This window comes from Ptychodera flava, chromosome 6 (genome assembly GCF_041260155.1).
Source record: "Ptychodera flava strain L36383 chromosome 6, AS_Pfla_20210202, whole genome shotgun sequence".
Lineage (NCBI taxonomy): Eukaryota > Metazoa > Hemichordata > Enteropneusta > Ptychoderidae > Ptychodera > Ptychodera flava.
Window position 1 is genome coordinate 45,304,734 of NC_091933.1, and position 21,241 is coordinate 45,325,974.

A 21,241-nucleotide genomic window follows, 5' to 3' on the forward strand; every position below is an offset into this window, starting at 1 on the left:
AGAGTCGCTGTCTACAATTAATCGAACTGAATGTCTTTGTGTACGCTCTGGAACTTGAATATTTGCCGTTGATGTGGTGTCTCAAACATAGAACAATAACAAACATGACGAAAGATGGAGTTACAGTAAACTGGGATTTTTTGAGAAGGGTTGTTTGTTTGTTTGTTTCCGGAACCCAGTGTTAGGAAATGTTTAACGCTCGATGAAAGATGCTATTTGGCAACACTTTGCATTCAATGTACCGTATATGATCGGAAAAACCCAGGTTATTATGTAGCATGACACCAAGTAATTTGTCACGCTTTACACAATGACATTAATATAGAAACGACAAGACACCGCGTATTCAAGTATCGCCTTTGTTCAGGTGTAATTAAAATGGATTTTGATTTGCGTTTCATTAACAAACAGACTATTTCTTAAGCACCGCTTACTATTACTCATGAGATATTTGTTTATCGCTGTAGTAATTTGGATATGTTTTTACCAGCGGTATAAATAGTTATACCATAAATAAATGTTGCAGACAGTGTATTATTCAAATAAATGTTGAAATAGGTAATGAATGAGAGTGGTCCAAGGATCGAAGCCTGTTGGACACCAACTTCTACGTTTGTGGTATTAGAGAAATGATCTTTGCACTTGACATAGTTTCCAATGCGTCAAGGAGGATTTGAAAAATAGCAATGCGTGATCGATACAGCCCTACAGCGTAAGCTTTGAAAGCATCGCGATATGGTGTACTGTGCTAAACGCTTCCCTTTAATATAATGTACGAGCGAAAAAAGGGGGCTATAAGTTAAAATTGACACTCCATGGGATACCAAAGTGTCCGAAGTTGAAAATGATAACTCATTAATGGTTCTGATCCATGACCATCTACATGTCACTATCGCTGGTCCGAGCCCGATCTACGCCGCGGCACGTTAGGTTTCTCTGTCGTATCGTCTGTGACTGTTGTCTTAGATTGAAACTAATATTATGGGTGAACCAATATTATCGTAGTTTTGATGTTGCAAATCGGCAAAGGGAATGTGTTTGGGACGTAAACGGTACCGATCATCGTGTCAAGAGTTCTTATCAGATATATTTGAACAGTATCGATGATGAAACACACACCGCTGAGAGACAATTTGAAAAATCGTTACTCTCAAAAGGGCAGCTAGCATAGTCTGTGTTGAGCAGACCACACTCAAGTATCTTTCTAATAACCAATGAGTGTTGTATGACAGCATCGTGAATATTAAAGACAGCACACTCAGCGTGAACATCCGCTCATCGGAGACAGAAATGTCGCTGTTCATTTTTAGACAATCGTTTTAACTTAATTAAAAATGCAAAAACTTACCGGGATTTCAGAACTCAGGGACCTGCGTGTCTACGTGTCTACATGTGTGAGCCTGTGAATCATTTGACCGACAACCAGCCTGTACGTTCAATGCTTCGGTGTGGTCGAAACCATTAGAGGAATAGGAGTTTCCCGGTCAAAGCGCGTAGACAGGAATATTCGAAAGAGTCTACAGTTTGTTAAACAAATAGCAGGATATTGTGTACAATGAACTGAAAGTACTGGTCTATTTTTCAGTACATATTGAGTCAGATGTATTGAATTATTGTGCTGAAATGACTATATTTGTACTGTAGGTTGATGCCGAGTCATAAAAATGAATGCATAAAATGGTGTCACTGTGATATCTGGCTTTAACGCTGCATTTTATAGCTTTTCTCTATTATTGTTCATCGTCTGTTACTCTGATGGATATTTTCCCTTTTGTATGAAGTTTTTACGACTAAAGGATTCTCTGATGGATTAGCATCGCTTAATCTTCTTCTTTTTCAGTCCTACATCATGTTTGGCGATAAGGAAGATTTATTGATTTTCGATCAAATTTACAGCAGTGTGAAGACTCACATGAGAAAAGGGTAAGTTCCCACTGAGAAGACATACTTGATTTGTCACAATTTATCAAGTCGGTTCAGAGTTTGTTAGACCTGATGACTCGCTAGATTTTTTTGACTAGGCGTGCCGCCTGGTCACTGCGCTGATACAATGAACTGGTTCTGCGAACGCGCTGATTGCTGCAGTACTGCTTTATGATGCCATTTTGGAAAATTCCTTTCCGGAATAATGCTTCGCTCTGTCTTCAAATTTTGATGTCGCTTCGTTTGTGTGTGCGTGTGTCTGCGTGTGCCTCTGTGTGTTTGTGTAAGGTGTACGAATTTCATCGACTGAATTGCTATCTAACAATAATAACCACAGTCCCTATGTTGGGGCGGTCAGTGCATAAGTTACATGTCGACTTTTAAAATTTCTGAAAAGAATTTTCTTACATGCAGCGGTTTTATAAAAAACCAAATTTTAGATTTAGATAGGAACATTTGAAATGAACATGGATTGATTCAAAGGTATTGAGGCTGTATACTTATATATAATCCCATGGTATTTTTCTCTGTTTGACGTCATCGTATACGAGTGTTTTTCGCGGAGCCGTACAACTTCGAGCCGAAGGCGAAAAGTTGTGCGGCGCCGCGAAAAACATGAGTATACGATGACATCAAACAGAGAAAAATACCATGGGATTATATATTAATCACATAAACAGTCTTCTTATCTTTCTTTTGACGTAGATGGATCAAAATTATTGTAAAAAATTGCATGAATTTCGTCGCGATTTGTGTTTTACTTACGCGGATTACTTTCATTTAATGAGTAAAGCGGCCCATCACCTAGGAGATGCTTTCAGTCATAAATTCCATTCAGCTGAAATTTTGATACATCGAATGGTATCTCCACCAACCGGACGAACGGATTCTGTCACGTGAACGTGTCAATCATTGTCTCGCGCTGTACCGATGCCAAGGCAAGTCAGCCATCGGCGGACATAGCTTTCACCGTGCTAGCGACGGATAGCCATAGTATTCAGAGTTATTTAGAATATTTACAAATAGATTTATGAAGTAAATGCAACGACACGATCAAAACAGTGATTCTCATTCTCAGAGATGCCCTTGCTTTTGAAAATATCACATAAGTTTACGACCTTGGCGAGCGCCAAAGATTCCGTTCGATGACACACAGAGTGTACCTCATTGCATGTTTGTGCCAACAACGCTGCCATGCCGTCACCGGTCTCTGCCGGTGTTAACTCGTTAATCCCGATCTCGGTCGTCAGTGTTTTCGTCTTACGGACTTTGATGTTTGCAGTGACATATATCTCACCCGTGGATACATCCTAATTTTACTCGACGGAAACTCTGTTTTGAGTGTTGTCTGAGTCAACTTTCAAAGTACATCCGATTCCACAGCGCTGCACTGCATATACAGCTCAACAGCTGATGTCTTCGCTACAGCCTTACGCCGCGCTGCAGGTTTGATTCTGAGCGAGAATTTACGGTATTTTGTATGATGAAGGAAATTTATCGTTGTAATTCGAATTACTTTATGCTTATGCCTCCTATGTCGCTTTCCCGAAGATTATACCGAACTGTACTCAGTTGGACTTACGTTGAGGTGTAGGTTTCGGGTTTATCACCAACCGGGATCGCCAGGTACGACGTCCACATTGAGCCTTACGACGCGTCGCGACTGCGACTAGCGCCGCGACGTTACTAAGCCATTAAAATAAAACGATCGACGGTATCCACATTGGATTCTTAGGAAAAGCTATAGTTTTAGAGACTCAAAATTTCGTTAGGCATGCTTTTTATGTTTCCATGACATTTGTCTGGATTTATTATCGAGGCACCTTTTTGTAAAAATGTCATGAGAGCTAGCACAGCATCGATCACGACAAATTGGTCTATGTCACGGCGCGACCTGCATGTATGAACGGTACCATGCACGAAAAAAGTTCTGGTTGATGACGTACAACAGGGGTAATTCGGATTTCTTATCTGTCCTGTTCTACGTTACACAGGAGGCTATTCGGGCCAGTTCATGTGATAAATGCATGAATCAGTCAAATTTATCACGTCAAGAAAATGCTTGAAATCTGACAAACCGCACTCTGTACAGTGACGACTGCTTTGTTTGGGAAGACATTTTGATGCCGGAAAAAGGTGATAGCCCTACAAAGACATGTGACCAAATCTCCACGATGCGTGACGCATCTGAATTCACATTGTCCTTCGTGGAAAAAAAACTTTCGTATCAGATCAGAATTGCAATTTGAAGGAATTGTCTCATTATGCAATCATATCCCCAAGCTTACGAAATCAAGGGTAGCCGCCTCCACGATGGTGTCAGTCTAGGTAATCTCAGACTTTTCCAGCACATAATAAACCTTAGTACAGCAACTAACGCCTCGCGCCGCATAAGAGAACAAATCACTTATATCTGTGTATAGAGAGACATAAACTGTACATTCCAGTGTAATGCAAGATAATTACTCCCGAATGGTGCAACAGTAAAGTAATCTTTACGCAAGAATCTGGTTGCTGCCGAGAGGACGAAACAGGGCTTTATTCAATGCGATATTTGTGAATCTTCGGTATGTTCGCATCCTGTGTCCATAAAAATCAAAATCCAGCATCGCGATATACTAATGCTTTGAAATGTTCCGCTTTTTTTACATATGGCATATGTAGCATCCGTAACGGGAGTATTTATAGTAGCTTACATACATTGTATAAGTGATAGTCTCCAATGGATAAAAAAACTCGGTTAAACCATAAAAAGCGGCGGTGCTTTTTGAATAACAAGGACAAAGTACTTAGTAGTTTTTGTATTGAAATATTTCATATGCATGGTTTTTTATATCGCATAACGTTTATTCAAAGATTTTCATCATGTTTTCATCCGATAACAGTACAAAATGTCTGATTCAGGTTTGGTTTGTGTATTGTGTCGTGTTATAAAAAACGAAATCAGAACTACATGATGACAAAGGATAGAATCACCCTTTTACCAATACAAAATCACAACGGTAAATCATTCGATATTGCTGGGATCCCAGGGCATTTTCTTTTATTTGACTTTAATATCAACGAATCTTGACATTTCCGCGGGCGTTATACAATTACAGACGAACCGCAAAATTTTCCGTCGTCAACAACTATCGGTTATGTCTACGTCATTGGTGACATTGCGCACGCATAGTTCACGAAGTTGCGCGGGAAGATGAAATTTAGGAGGACGAGCCCAGAAGTGGGTAGGATCATTTAGGTAGTTAGAAGTGTGTGGTTTAATAGTAGTTAAAGTGTGAGTCCTTGGAGGTTAATGGAAAATAGCGGCCACTTTTGGGGTCTCAGTCAGGTAAACGTCTGAGGCGCTCGTACTATAACGAATTTATACTGTGAATTTGGCGAGTTTTGGACGACATTTCCACAAAAAAACTGACCTCCTCGATACGTATTACAGAAGTTACGGACCTCTTTCAATATGAACAATGCAGATTCACAAGCAAAACTGAAAATCAATGCAGTGCGACACGTGTTAATCATTTATTCTCGAATAAACTGATAAACGATTCCTGACATGATTGGACCACAGACGCATGTAGTGCGTGATTGGGTAATTGTAATTATTCATATTCCAGGCGCAACTAAATCACATGCAGTCGTAGCCAACTATTTCAATTGAGGCAAAACGTAGACATTGGTCATTCAATTGCGTCGCGACTGTGTCACCATTATCATGGCAGACCATTATTCTTGAAATGGCTGGACACGTATTGACTGGATTTGGAACACTTCATTTATGTGTAATTTTGGACGATGCAGAAGATAACAGTGCAATGGTCCACAGCACTGCTGCTAATATGGCATGACTGTCTTTGCCGAGTATTTTTATGATGTGCTGTTTTGTTTCTGAACTAGGCTAGTGTTGAGCCAGCGTCGCCAGCGTGCCAAGTTATGGCCGGAGTGGCCACCATTTTACAAGTGATATAGCCACAAACTGATGACGTCAAATCGCCGTACACAAAACACAGACGCCTTGTAATTACGGCATTGTGTATTGGATGTGTACGGCGATTTGACGTCATCATTTTGTGGTTATACCACTTGTAAAATGATGCCCCGGAGTGCCTACTGAAATCAATTGATCAATATTCAGTTCTCGATCTAGTCAACGTGAGCGCTTCGTACAAGATTAGGAATGGTCATGCTGTTGAAGAGATTGTCATGTGCAATTCGTTGTGAGAAACCCGACACCACCAAGTATATAATTTTAAGATGTATTTTTTACGCTTTAATCTAATATTAATGGTATTTTTCAGTTAATTTTGTGCAATGTAATGTAGGTCTCTGAACAGTTTAAATGTGCGTTTCATTACACCCCAATGCTCCAGCTTTCTTCACAATTTGTTTGGCTTGGATCTGCGTCGACACATCAGCAAGGCGCATACTCCTATGCTAACTTGTATATATATATTTTTTTTTGGTATTTGTTTACGTTTTCCATGTGTCAGTTCTCATCCAAGTGAACTCCACATGCTAACTTTATTTTACTTTTCTCCATTGCATTGGTTAACAGGCAGCGGACACTTTTTGTCAAAAACTGCTCCTCAGAAAACATTCTTATTTGATGTACGAGTCACTTGTTAACTCGTAATGACCAGCTGCACTTGATTTGCTCATGTGATGAGCAAATCTGCATATGCAGATGTTTAGGGGTAATAATTTCATATTTAGACAAATACCATTTCTCTTATATCGCTTGTCTGACACTTTTCAAAGTTGATATGTAGCTTCTTAGAGATGGCCTCACTGATTTGTTATGAACCTTAGCAGAAAATTTGCTATTTAATTTTTCAGGATTTCTTTCTTGTTTTTTTCTCAGCTTTTTTCAAAAATCTCCTCTAAAATCGTTTTATCTAAGTCAGTACCCCAGGTTCCAGGGATGATGTCATTAAGTTTTGTTCAAATAGTGATGAAATTTGTGCGTGCATTTTTACCTAATTTTCTCATTTTGGTCAAAACATCTATTTCTCTATACCGCGTGTCTACCAATAGTAGTCAAATTTGGATGACCTGATTCAGTTTTGTTTAATACAATTTTGAAATTCAATTAGTGTCACGTTACTGATGAAATTCGATATTTAGCTTCTCAAGGATACACCATCAATGCTATAGATCATAATCACTTCGTAATTACTTTGCACTAGAAATAACAAATTTGTACATTTATTGTGTACAAAGTTCATTATGCTGTACAGCAAGCTTATATCACCATCAGTAGTCCGCGCTATATTGCATATCAGAATGTATATCTCTCGGTAGCTCAGTATTCCTAAGCAAAGGGACGACATACCTTTTAACCAATCTGTTTCACAGAAAAACGGCAATTTTCTCTATGTCAGTTTCTTATAAATTTGATTTTGGGCTGCTATGCAGAGATTCCATTATTGTCGTTTCGAAAAAAGACTGACAGCAGGGCTTTATTGGCTGCAATGTCGGTTGTCATAATTTTCTACTGAATTATGGACGATAAGGTTATCGTTAAATATTGCTCTGTGTATCCTTTGAACTAATTAAATTTTTCATTCTAAAATCTATGAAACGGAGTAATATCTGTCCGTCGTTCATTATCTGCGTCAAACGTTTGCATCAGATTTAATCACATAGGGTTAGGTTTCACAATTACGGTGAAATTGGACCTTATATGACTTTAATTCATTAAAAGAATCCGCATATCAATTAATTATATCTAAAATCAAATGCATCGTATTACAATAACCCAAATTGCATGACACGGTACTTGGGTTTCTTCAGCCGTCATTCCACGTTATATTACGTAATATGCATTGTTCTATTCTAGATACGTCATTTGATGTTCCTTTCTCATTTCCTGTACTATTTTGTACCCCCTTGTCGACTCTGTAATTCCTGAAGCAAACCACAGTCGATGTCAATTCAGAGTGATTGAACTAAATTTGTTACCATAACGACGTTTCCAATAACTCTACCATATTGGTAAAGTCCAGCATCACGAGAGGTCATACCTGATTGGTAGATTGTAATTATTTACAGCAACCTAAAGAGTCTTGAGCTATGGCCATTCTCTACCTGATTGGTATAGGGGGTTTGAATAATGCAATGAGAACAATGAGTTCAGCCAACCGAATGGCGAAAAGCTACAATAACCATTTCTGAAAGATATTCCCAATTCGGCAGACTTGACACTAATGTTTGTTGGATTCCCCGATACACATGGATTTTTAGCTCCCATAGCCATATGTATATATGGCAATGGAAGCTATTCTTATAGGCTAGGGAAATGTCTGTATGTATGTATGTCTGTATGTCTGTATGTCTGTATGTCTGTATGTCTGTATGTCTGTATGTCTGTCCGTCAACATCAAAAACTCCAAAACCGCTGTACATTTCATCTTGATATTTGGTGTGTACATGGATGATGGGCTGTAGATGAGATTTTGTTCAAATGAAGTTGTCATTGCCAAAAATATGCAAATTAAGTGAAAAAATGTAAAAACAGTCAAAATTGAAAAAACTCAATAACCACTGAGCAGATTACATGAAAAATTAGCATGTAAGTACTTTGGGCTGACATGAAATGATTGTGCACATCTTGGGTCAGTATCTTGGACTTGCTATTTTTCATGAATTTTTTTGTAATTTTCTCCCATTTTTGGTCAAAAAATCTCCTGCTCTGAAACCACAAGTCCGATTGATTTGAAACTTGGTATGGAAGTGCATTGGAGTGACCTTTCCCAAATTTGGGCAAATCGTGGTGAAATTTGCATATTTTTAGTTTACACGTCCATAGACTCCCATGTATAAGGCAGATCTCCATAGACTCCCATGTATAAGGCCACGAAAAATAAAAATTTAGTTTCTCATCGTATTCATATTGCAAAAAGGATGCAGTGACACAATTTTTAGTCCCCACAGATGAAGTCCAGTGAGCTTATAGATTGGGTCATGTCCGTCTGTTCGTCCATCCGTAAGTCCATCCGTTCACGCATATATCTCGGATATTTTGACAAAATGTCATGTGACCTTGATGACCTTTGATCTCAAATATACATATTTGTCCATAACTCAGTAACCACAAGTGCTACAGCCTTCATGTATGGTATGATGGGACACCTTATGACGCCACATATCGTACCTCATTAATTATGCGCATATCTAATTTTGAGCGAGCCAATAGAGCTAGAGGTCTGATTTTTGGTATATAGGGATAACTTAGCAATACAATTTTTTTGACAAAATGTCACGTGACCTGATGACCTTTGAACTCAAATATACATATTTGTCCATAACTCAGTAACCACAAGTGCTACAGCCTTCATGTATGGTATGATGGGACGCCTTATGACGCCACATATCGTACCTCATTAATTATGTGCATATCTAATTTTGAGCGAGCCAATAGAGCTAGAGGTCTGATTTTTGGTATATAGGGATAACTTAGCAAGACAATTTTTTTGACAAAATGTCACGTGACCTGGATGACCTTTGACCTCAAATATACATATTTGTTCATAACTCAGTAACCACAAGTGCTACACCCTTCATGTATGGTATGATGGGACAGCTTATGACGCCACATATTGTACCTCATTAATTATGCACATATCTAATTTTGAGCGAGCCAATAGAGCTAGAGGTCTGATTTTTGGTATATAGGGATAACTTAGCAAAACAATTTTTTTGACAAAATGTCACGTGACCTCGGTGACCTTTGACCTCAAATATACATATTTGTCCATAACTCAGTAACCACAAGTGCTACAGCCTTCATGTATGGTATGATGGGACACCTTATGACGCCACATATCATACCTCATTAATTATGCGCATATCTAATTTTGAGCGAGCCAATAGAGCTAGAGGTCTGATTTTTGGTATATAGGGATAACTTAGCAATACAATTTTTTTGACAAAATGTCACGTGACCTGGATGACCTTTGACCTCAAATATACATCTTTGTCCATAACTCAGTAACCACAAGTGCTACACCCTTCATGTATGGTATGATTGGACAGCTTATGACGCCACATATTGTACCTCATTAATTATGCACATATCTAATTTTGAGCGAGCCAATAGAGCTAGAGGTCTGATTTTTAGTATGTAGGGATAACTTAGCAAAACAATTTTTTTGACAAAATGTCACGTGACCTCGGTGACCTTTGACCTCAAATATACATATTTTTCCATAACTCGGTAACCACAAGTGCTACACCCTTCATGTTTGGTATGATTGGACACCTTATGACGCCACATACTGTACCTTAATAATTATGCGCATATCTCATTCTGAGCGAGCCAATAGAGCTGGATGTCTGAATTTTGGTATATAGGGATAACTATAGGAGAGAAATTATTTGACCAAATGTCATGTGACCTCGATGACCTTTTACCTAAAATATATGTTTATGTCAATAAATAAGTGTTATGTCCTTTGTATTTAGTAGGATGGGAGACCTTATGACAACACACGCTTTACCTCATTAATTATGTACACATCTAATTCTGGGCAAGCGAATAGAGCTAGAGATCTGATTTTTTGGCATATAGGGATTAATTAGCAATATAATTTTTTTTTTCAAAATGTCATGTGACCTTGATGACCTTTGACCTTGATTATACATATATATGCGTATTTAAGTAACCACAAGTTCTATACCCTCCAATTTTGATAGGATATTAGACCTTAAGATGTCACATCTTGTACCTCATTTATAATGCGCATATGTATTTCTTGGCTGGCCAATACTGCTAGAGGTCTGATCTTTTTTCCCGATTTAGAACCATAACTTAGACATGCCACATGTGTTTCAAATTGGGAACAACGACATAGACCTATGTGCCCAAAGATCTCAACATATACACTCCAGTTATACTTCTTAATACATGTAAGTACTTTGGGCTGACATGAAATGATTGTGCACATCTTGGGTCAGTATCTTGGACTTGCTATTTTTCATGAATTTTTTTGTAATTTTCTCCCATTTTTGGTCAAAAAATCTCCTGCTCTGAAACCATAAGTCCGATTGATTTGAAACTTGGTATGGAAGTGCATTGGAGTGACCTTTCCCAAATTTGGGCATATCGTGGTGAAATTTGCATATTTTTAGTTTACACGTCCATAGACTCCCATGTATAAGGCAGATCTCCATAGACTCCCATGTATAAGGCCATGAAAAATAAAAATTTAGTTTCTCATCGTATTCATATTGCAAAAAGGATGCAGTGACACAATTTTTAGTCCCCACAGATGAAGTCCAGTGAGCAGCTTATGACGCCACATATTGTACCTCATTAATTATGCACATATCTAATTTTGAGCGAGCCAATAGAGCTAGAGGTCTGATTTTTGGTATATAGGGATAACTTAGCAAAACAATTTTTTTGACAAGATGTCACGTGACCTCGGTGACCTTTGACCTCAAATATACATATTTGTCCATAACTCAGTAACCACAAGTGCTACAGCCTTCATGTATGGTATGATGGGACACCTTATGACGCCACATATCGTACCTCATTAATTATGCGCATATCTAATTTTGAGCGAGCCAATAGAGCTAGAGGTCTGATTTTTGGTATATAGGGATAACTTAGCAATACAATTTTTTTGACAAAATGTCACGTGACCTGGATGACCTTTGACCTCAAATATACATATTTGTCCATAACTCAGTAACCACAAGTGCTACACCCTTCATGTATGGTATGATGGGACAGCTTATGACGCCACATATTGTACCTCATTAATTATGCACATATCTAATTTTGAGCGAGCCAATAGAGCTAGAGGTCTAATTTTTAGTATGTAGGGATAACTTAGCAAAACAATTTTTTTGACAAAATGTCACGTGACCTCGGTGACCTTTGACCTCAAATATACATATTTTTCCATAACTCGGTAACCACAAGTGCTACACCCTTCATGTTTGGTATGATTGGACACCTTATGACGCCACATACTGTACCTTAATAATTATGCGCATATCTCATTCTGAGCGAGCCAATAGAGCTGGACCTTTGACCTTGATTATGCATATATATGCATATTTCAGTAACCACAAGTTCTATACCCTCCAATTTTGATCGGATATTAGACCTTAAGATGTCACATCTTGTACCTTATTTATAATGCGCATATGTATTTCTTGGCTGGCCAATACTGCTAGAGGTCTGATCTCTTTTCCCGATTTAGAACCATAACTTAGACATGCCACATGTGTTTCAAATTGGGAACAACGACATAGACCTATGTGCCCAAAGATCTCAACATATACACTCCAGTTATACTTCTTAATGACCATATTTTCCTGCCCCATCAAGACTAATACTCCTATTTCAAGTGGGGACTATGTCATTGTAAATGACTTGTTGAGTTAATGGTTGTATCACAGTATTCGATATATCTCATTCTGTATTTTTTCCATTTTATATTCTGAATAATTACATCAAACATATTTCACTGTCTCCAGTACATTTCATTTAAGTATTTTCACTTCATACACTTTATCCCTTTCACACATGTTCAAATATCTGACCAGAGAACAAACACTAAATAGTCCAGGATGGGAGCTACAGTGTCATTGATGCTATTTTTGAGTTTGTAAACCGGATATTTCATCGGCTTGGGATCTTCTTGTTGACTTCATTGCCCCGAAGTCATATGCATGTGTGACTTTTACGAACCATGTGTCGCAGTTCTACTTTATTAATCGAACACCTTAGAGGATTGCATCCCATCAGGGCCATTGACTTCCACATTAATGGTTCCATAAAACACCGACTTTCCAATTATTTAAACTCCATATGTTTTCATCGGCACATTACATGTCATTTCAACGTCTTTCTTAAACCTAGTCAAGCTATAGAAGCCAGAACATGTCATACTAAGGTCTGTACGGATCTGTTGCATGACAAGGGAAACAAAAATAGTCGAAAAAAGTCTGTAGCTCTGAAACTTAGTCAGGATCACAGCCATGATACGGTCAAAAAGGGTTCAACCATATAAGTAGTCACGTTTTCAAGGCCATTTTGCAAAGGACATCCTCAAATGCACAGTCTCAAAATTTCAATTATGTAATTTGATCGGTAGATGTTTTCCATAATGAATTGACTGCAATTCAAGAATTAAATTCTGATCCATAGACGGTCTTGTATCCTAATAAAATCTCATTTCTATAATTCACCTTAATTGCATACATTCTTTTTTGTACCATAATTGTCTTATGGTCTACAAAGCGACTTCGTAGTCTGAATCAAACAAACGAAGGACATGGTAAACGGAGAGACAGATGGGTCGAAGAAAAAATAAAAGTGCTTACCAATCTCCAACGTGCAAACATTTTCTTAGCCCTGACATGGTACCTTCTTAGCTCCATGGCCCTGCGTACAATAGTGTTTTGCCAGCACGGTGCGAAAGGCCGTCACCGCCTCCCGTCCAGCACCTTATAACGCCGGGAACGCACAGCATCGTACGCTGGACTACTAGTGTTCTTCTAAGGTCTTATGAAACACACAAGCCCTGCTGTGAGCAGCAGTATGAACACAACGTCTTTTATGTAAATCCACTTGCGACCGACATTATACGAACATTTGGAAGTCACTATCATGTTTCGAAAACGAGGATGTATATATATAAATTTCCGAGTCCCAGCTATATGTGAAAACGAGACTGTATATAAAAATTTTGCAGTTGTATTAGGAAAGCGAGGCTATAAAATTTGTGCAACTGTATGAAAACGAGAGCCTATATGTACAACATTTTGCAGCTGTATGAAAACGAGGTTGAATGTAAATGTTTTCAACTGTATGTCTCGAAAGCAAGGCTCAATGTAAGTCCAGGCTCTATGTATGTATGTATGTATGTATGAATGAATACACTATATGCGTGCGCGTATGGCGTATGTATGGCCAATGTATATGTGTGTGTATAAATATATATATATATATATATATATATATATATATATATATATATATATATATATATATATATATATATATATAATTTATTTTTTTACATTTGGCGCCTCATACCCGTATAATGAGTGACTGGTAGGAATATACCTGGTACACCTGGAGATATTACATGTAACACGATTTGAACTAATTTGGGACAATAGGATATTGTAGTAATGTTGGTTTTGTCAGCAACTTTGAGCTCATCTAACTTTGGGGTTGAAATGCACTTGTTTAAATAATTGAAACTTTCAGCTATTGGGCACCTAACACTTTGAAAAATATGAATAATTAAAAGATTCTATTCTCCCAAATTAGTTTCAATCGTGTTATGAATGATTTAGTACAACGTCCCGGTTACTTTTCAACAAAACTTTAAAATCGGTGTTCTGCCAGCTTGCTTAGTAGAAAAGAAAGCGCGAAGTAAATGTCAATCTAATTAAAACAAAGTGTGCATGATGAATTATTTGACCGTGTGACCGTAACTGAAGATGAGGGTAATAAATCAGTCGTGCTTTTAATTATGACTAATGACATTCCAACTTTGTTGTCTGTAGCGCGTTTCGTTTGCTTATAAATACAATATGCCACACTCAGAGTGCCAATATATAGTGTACTTTACTGCAGTGTGTTGTAACAAGATTTAGACCTAATGACATGTAAATGATATGCGATTAATTTAAGGCACACTTTTTGATTCATGGAAGAAGGCGACCCGAAATTGAAAGCCTTGAACAGTGGCTCAAAACTCTCCTATAGGAAACATTCAAAGATTCCCTTTCGTAATCAAGAATATAAATCAGAGATCGCTGAACAATGTTTGGCTACTAGATAAACGAATTACGCAAATATTTACCGACACTCTGTATTCAAAATGACCGCCATACCGTATTAACTCCATGAAAAAAAGTTCAATTTTCAAAATAAGCCCCCGCAAGTGTAAAAGTGTGGGAGTCTGAATATCTGTCCCTGAAGCGCATTTTACCTTTAACGCACAGTATATTATATAAGCAGGGAAGCAGAGTCGTTACGTATATCATTCATTCATGGAAAAGAATATACATACACACACACATACACACACACACACACACACACACACACAGACACACACACACATACACAAATATATATATATATATATATATATATATATATATATATATATATATATAAATAAACAGATTACTTCAAGTACAAAGTAATGAAATCTATTACTTAAGTTTCATACATCTTGCAATCCTCTATCTGAGGATTGCAAGATGCATGAAACTTAAGTAATAGATTTCATTACTTTGTACTTGAAGTAATCTGTTTATTTATAACGCTCTGCTTTTTGCATTGAGCACTGTAATTTCCCTCGAGGACATCTGTATACTTCGAGATATATATATATATATATATATATATATATATATATATATATATATATATATATATATATATATATATATATATATATACCACTCATGGTCTTGTAACATTGTTCTCACCGTACGTTTATTATCGCAACACCAATTGTTCTTATGCAAATAAGTAAACCATTACGGTTCATTGATATGGAAATTAGTAAACCTTACAGTCTAATGAATAGACTTCATTATCATATAAATACAAACGTAATGTTTGCCACTTCGCTGGCATGTTGAAAACTGCAAGAGGCCAAAGGCCGAGTGCGGTTTTCAACTTGCCAGCTAAAGCCGTGAGGTTTAGAATTGTAAACACACGAGAACCTGTACAATTACCTACTTATACCACGAAAAAAAAGGAAACTTGAAAAATATCATGACCAAGTTGTGCGGTGCTATCAGAATGATCAATTTGCATTGCGCCTTAAAACACCTGGTGTCATTAGGGATTGAAATTCTGACACAATAGCATAGTATAACACAGCTTTCTCATTGGCTAACAAACTGACTGCACTGATCCAGGTGCACATTAATTTGCCACGTGGTATGATGCATGTGCATGTCACTGTGTATCGGCCACGCCACCAGTATGGGCGCATACTTGTACATCTCCAACACAATGAAATCAAGCGAAGTGGAACGGTTTTGCTCCCAGTTTGACGACACGATAACACTTGATATGACAGAGAGGATGTAACCTAACGGCAAACAGGAAAGTGAAAGATTTCCTGCTCCCGTGAACAGTGCACAATTGACTGAAATACAAGGATCTCGCGTACTTCAAAATACACGCAATTCTACCGGATCAGGCGTGTTAGTGTCGGATAAATGGGGTTGTACCCGAACCGAGAAACTTAAAACAACTGAAGTTAGAAGCAGCGAAATATTCATTTGTGGATGTTTGGGATATCTGGCTATCATACCGGCCATTCGGGCAGGTTAGTTTCAATTATTTTCTTACATTTTCCCGATGTGACCGTTATCGTTATTGTTTCTTCCATCGTGTTTTTGAAAGGCCAGTTTAATATGACATAATATTTGAAACGTTCGATGCATTACTCCGCCCGCTGAGTGTTGTCATTTGAACGGAGTTTAAAGTGTAGAATTCCATTACTTTCCGCTCAAATGTCATTCCTTTTCGTCGACAATATTTTTCAATTATTATTCTCATTAAATCCAGGTTGCTGCAGCAACTTCTCTGTATCAATAAAGGGCTTCGATGAACAACTATTTAAAGAATGCATTGGCCATCGTCCTGACGAAGGATTTCGCACGTACAAGCGTATCAGCAATTTCCTGCAGAAAACCGTGTCTAACGCTTTACAGCCCCCAAAACCTGTGACAAAAGTTGATGTAAAAGTTGAAGAGTACCATTCTCCGTACTGCTCGTCAGATACCACTACGTTTAATAACCTGGTACACAAGTCCATCAGACCATATTTTCATTCAAAATCAACACAGTGATAAGTTGTCATTGAAATGTAATTTCGCAAGTTCATTAAAAGTTGCCACATGTACAATCTGCCAGATGTTTGATTTTCGTTCGTATGTAGATAAGTAAACCTTTACGCGTGCATTGATATCGAAAGTGGTAAACCTTACGTTTGTATTTATATGATAATGAAGTCTATTCATTAAACTGTAAGATTTACCAATTTCCATATCAATGAACCGTAATGGTTTACTTATTTGCATAAGATCAATTTGTGTTGCGATAATAAACGTATGGTGAGAACAATGTGTCACATGACCATGAGTGGTATAAATGGCTGAATCGTACCATTATGCTGCGGTTCTGTAGTCAAGAAGTTCGGCAAATAATGCTCGTTTTGCGGCTACTTTCTATGACAAACTAAGAACGTAGGTTTATCAACATTAATTATTTGCATTTGTTGGTTAACTTCTCTTATATTCATTAACAGGAGGGAAAAGTGTAACAGTGGAGACGGTGATCCACCCTTGTACGTTAATGTGCGTATGGAGGATGCCCGTACTGTCAACACATGGATCGATGCTCTTCAAGCAGCTTTCTCAGGTGTACAGGTAATTTAAGCCGTTCTTTTTAATGTAGATTATGATAACAATCATGGCGTCATGGGTATAGTAGCCTTAATCTTGAATGATAAATGTAAGTGTTTATATGCTACCCTGAAATTTGGTTGCCTGTGTTATCCAATACAAAATGACTACCTTAGTATGTGGTAACCTTTCGTAGGCATTAAATAATGTATCAATGTGTCATAAATGCATTTTCGTAAGGAATTGAATCCAACACTACAGTCATTCAAAATTCATATGACACAGTTGTAGGCCTAATTACGTTATAAAGTGTGTGTGTGTGCGTCTGTCTGCCTGTGTGTATGTATGTGTGTGTTTGTGTGTAGCAAAGGCGTCTTGACCTCGAAAACGTTTGACTACATAAACAACAAAGTTAACAATTGGCTTGGGTATAAATGGCCACGGAATTCTTACACTTTAAATTTCTTTATTGATTGTTTTTTCTTTTCTTTAAATGTGGGCAAGAAGGAAAAAAATTACGAGTTTCTTAAAAAAGGAATGTGTTTTTTCTTAGTCAAAATGAAAGGTAGCACCGACAGCTCTCTATAGCTTCATTGATGACGTTCTCTTGCGGAGCTACCAAAAAAGCAGAAAAGCAAAGTCGAGACCGTTCGTGAAGTTGAAACTCGTACACAATATTCCTGATGGGGAGAGAAATTTTCCATCACGCATTGGACGATTGACAATCAGAGTCTTTCTAAACTAGCCAGACTGCAGTAATTTGAACGATCATTGAGAATAAACTTCAAGTTGCAGAAAACTTCCGCACCTTCTATACTCTGCCGATATCATAAGTCTCAGACTCCCGAAGGAAAAAAATCGCTTCGTCGTAATTTTTCAGACCCGACTAGATACAGATGGCAAGGGTTTCTATCGTTAAATATAAATAGCACCGCTTTATCCGTTTATTTATGGTGAACAGTAAAGTAGATGAGGGTATACGTTATAGGCTTTCATGGTCGTACTATGCGCTCATTTGGAATTATACAACCATGAATAATTAAAGGTTGATGTCAGCTGCACACCGCTCGTTTACGGAGGTTCTATTTAAGTGATGTGCAGGCAACTCCGTGACCTTCCTTTCCACTGACTTCCGGTGCTAATCAGTATAAATTGCAAAATCCTGACTGGATCCTTAACGCAGGCATTACAAACCGCGTTTAAGAGCAATGGATTGTATCCGGAGAAATGTTTGAAAAATAGACAATATCAGTCGAAAATGTGTTTTTCGATGTCTTGAAATCGATGAGATTCTAAAACTCCATTGTAACTCCTTTAAATTACCACGTCAATGACATACTGACAGAATCTTTTGGATACTTTTGGCCGTTATAAGGCTTTAACTTGATATTTCCCAGATGGAACTAAGTGTCATCGAAAGGTATTGTGGTCTCTACATTAACAAAAGGAGGTATTGTGGTCTCTACACTATCAAAAGGAGGCTCATGAGCTTGAAAAGCCGCCAATAAATCTTTGCCAAATAAGACCGTATATTTAACATTCTATGTTGGATACCTATAAGTTTGAATGTTTTAAATTCACGGTAGGTGTAGTTTCTTTGAACCGAGGTTCAAGGATAAAATGATCCTAGAAAAATATTCGCTGATATGATGAAGTCATGATTTTAAACAAGGCATAAATGTGGCATAGCATGATCACATTTGCCTCAGCGGATAGATTTTTACCGAGTTGATTTGATGGGGCTTGCAAACTAAGTGTTTAAAGATACTCAAAACCTGGCCTGGGTCGCCAAATTCCAAATAGGATTGTATGAAATAGGAGAGACACAAGAGAAATCATTACAAATGATTTTATCTTTTTTTTTAATTCGCTAACTTAAACCAAGTCTACGTTCGCTTATCTACTCCATTGTCTCTGGTTCAGTCCACTCAAATACACGATAAAATACATAAATCGCATGCTTGAACCAAGTTTACTCCTGTAGACAGTAGACAAGCAGAGGTTTTGATCTTACTTTGCACCGTACTGTCAGATGAGCGTGCCTGAGATGTGGTACTATGGCACGGCGTGACGGACAGGCGACTGGGTGAGAGCAGCATAGACCTCCTACTGATTTTTGTAATAGCCCCTATGCAAACATGAAAGCATAGGCACATTCTTGGTACTCTCATCGATAGTTGCTGACGCATGTGAGCTCCCTCACAGCACCGATGGCCACATAAACACCTCCTCCCCTTCGCTCTCACGCGCCATTGTAATTCTGTATTTCACATTTTTTATCAGTGGCATACAGCCCAACACTGTTGACTATACATGAATTTAAGTCTCGGTATATCAACAAGCGGTAGATGGCGGTAATTTTTTTCTCTCTTTTTTGCAATTTGATGACGATATACAGCAAGAGATAATCAAAACAAATGGTCTCTTGAAATTACAACTCCCAAGGTTAAACAGACATTTTAGCCATTAGGTGAAACTTCAATAAAAAATTGACACACAAGACATTAAAGGTTGTTGAAAGGTCACACACAGTAACGGTGAGTTGTCTACCCACGTGACACTATCTTGTCATCTCTTTCGACTAATACTCTTTCTTTCATGTTACCAGTTTAGTGGAAAATCAGGCCATGATATACATTTCAGCTCAGCTTGGACATGGGCCTCATATCCCTTGCTGTACTGTTTATACAGGAGGGCAGAAAAATCGATCAAGAACGCTTTCCGCGGAAGCCTTTGGTAATATTCATAGAACAGAGAAGACATAGTGAGTTTTACGATGCTGCACAGTTTATGACATGGGTGCTTGCTGACAGCACGGCAATGAATCACAATTGTGTGTCTTTATAATATCTTAGAGCTTTAGAAATACAAAATACGAGCAAGTCGCAGCTTTGTCTCGTTGCTGCAAACAATACAATGTGGCACATTGAACAGTATTGAATTTAAGGCTAGGTACAGTTTCCCCGTATGAAAAATCTTTGCCATATTGTCTTGGGTATCTCATCTTTCAATATCCTTAGGGAACAATGAGAACTCGAAAATTGAAAATTTGCAGGGTGAAAATATCTTGTTTTGTCAGCGAGGGTCGTCGATCATAAAAGCTCGGACGCACTGCGAACGTACAAATTCCTTAGTTTAGGGCGAGGGGACCAAACCCCGATTCGTTTTGCGTACGTCAAAATTGCAATAAGGATTTTGCTGTGATAAAAATTAAAAATAAAACTTCAGACCGTGAAATCATAAAAAATACAAGTAAGTGCGACACGTGAAAGTAAAATTAACAGAAGAGAGAAACTCTACAGAGGAGAAAGAATACAGACACGGGATACGTATTCGTGATCGGTTTTAAACGTGTGGACTCAACTAAATGCAACTCCCATGCAGTACTATCTCTATGTTCAACGAGGAAAAAAGGACACAAATTACGACAAGCTAAAACAACAAAAAAAGGTAATTTGAAATCTGATAGAAGAATATAGACTGCTTGGAACATTAATATTGTAAGCGCAAAGTTTGTTTATCTATATTCATGTGTAAATTTTGCACAGCGAAGACAGGTTGGTATTCCCCATAAAGAGTAAGTAGCAGAGTTTTCCTGAAACAAATTTTGCATAAAGGTGTTTCGTTTTGAGGGGGGAGGGAGTTGACACCAAAATTAATGAATCACGTTTCCAGGGTGTAAGCTTTTAGGATCGACGACCCCTTAACAAAACAGTCCGCGCTACGGGTTGAAACACAGACAAATAGAGAAACAGACTAGCAACGGGTATTGTTCAAGGCGTGAAGCGGTTACGTAACCCATCCATGTTCGCCTCGCCTGAGGTAGCTCTCGCCTCTCTTTTCCGAAGAGTGCCGACCATGCATCGTTTGGTAATTTTCGGGTTTTCGCCAATTGTTAAGCGACAGTATGTTCGGC

At 38.0% G+C, this 21,241-nt stretch overlaps 2 protein-coding genes across 3 annotated transcripts in view; one reads left to right on the forward strand and one right to left on the reverse strand.

Moving 5' to 3' along the window:
* LOC139135935 (ER degradation-enhancing alpha-mannosidase-like protein 1) overlaps positions 1-21,241 on the forward strand; it is a 492,448-nt gene that overhangs the window by 444,850 nt on the left and 26,357 nt on the right. Inside the window, exons 7-8 of the mRNA XM_070703714.1 lie at positions 1,841-1,923; positions 17,229-17,349. Of these exons, the coding sequence (XP_070559815.1) occupies positions 1,841-1,923; positions 17,229-17,349 (204 nt within the window). The remainder of the gene's footprint in view (positions 1-1,840; positions 1,924-17,228; positions 17,350-21,241) is intronic.
* Positions 1-21,241, reverse strand: part of LOC139135936 (growth hormone secretagogue receptor type 1-like) — a 157,757-nt gene that overhangs the window by 78,151 nt on the left and 58,365 nt on the right. The window contains exon 1 of one of the 2 annotated variants that reach the window (XM_070703718.1): positions 1,349-1,498. The exons of the other annotated variant lie outside the window; for it this stretch is intronic. The gene's annotated coding sequence lies outside the window, so the exon portion shown is untranslated. Of the gene's footprint in view, positions 1-1,348; positions 1,499-21,241 lie in introns of those variants that run through there. 2 annotated transcript variants of the gene reach the window in all.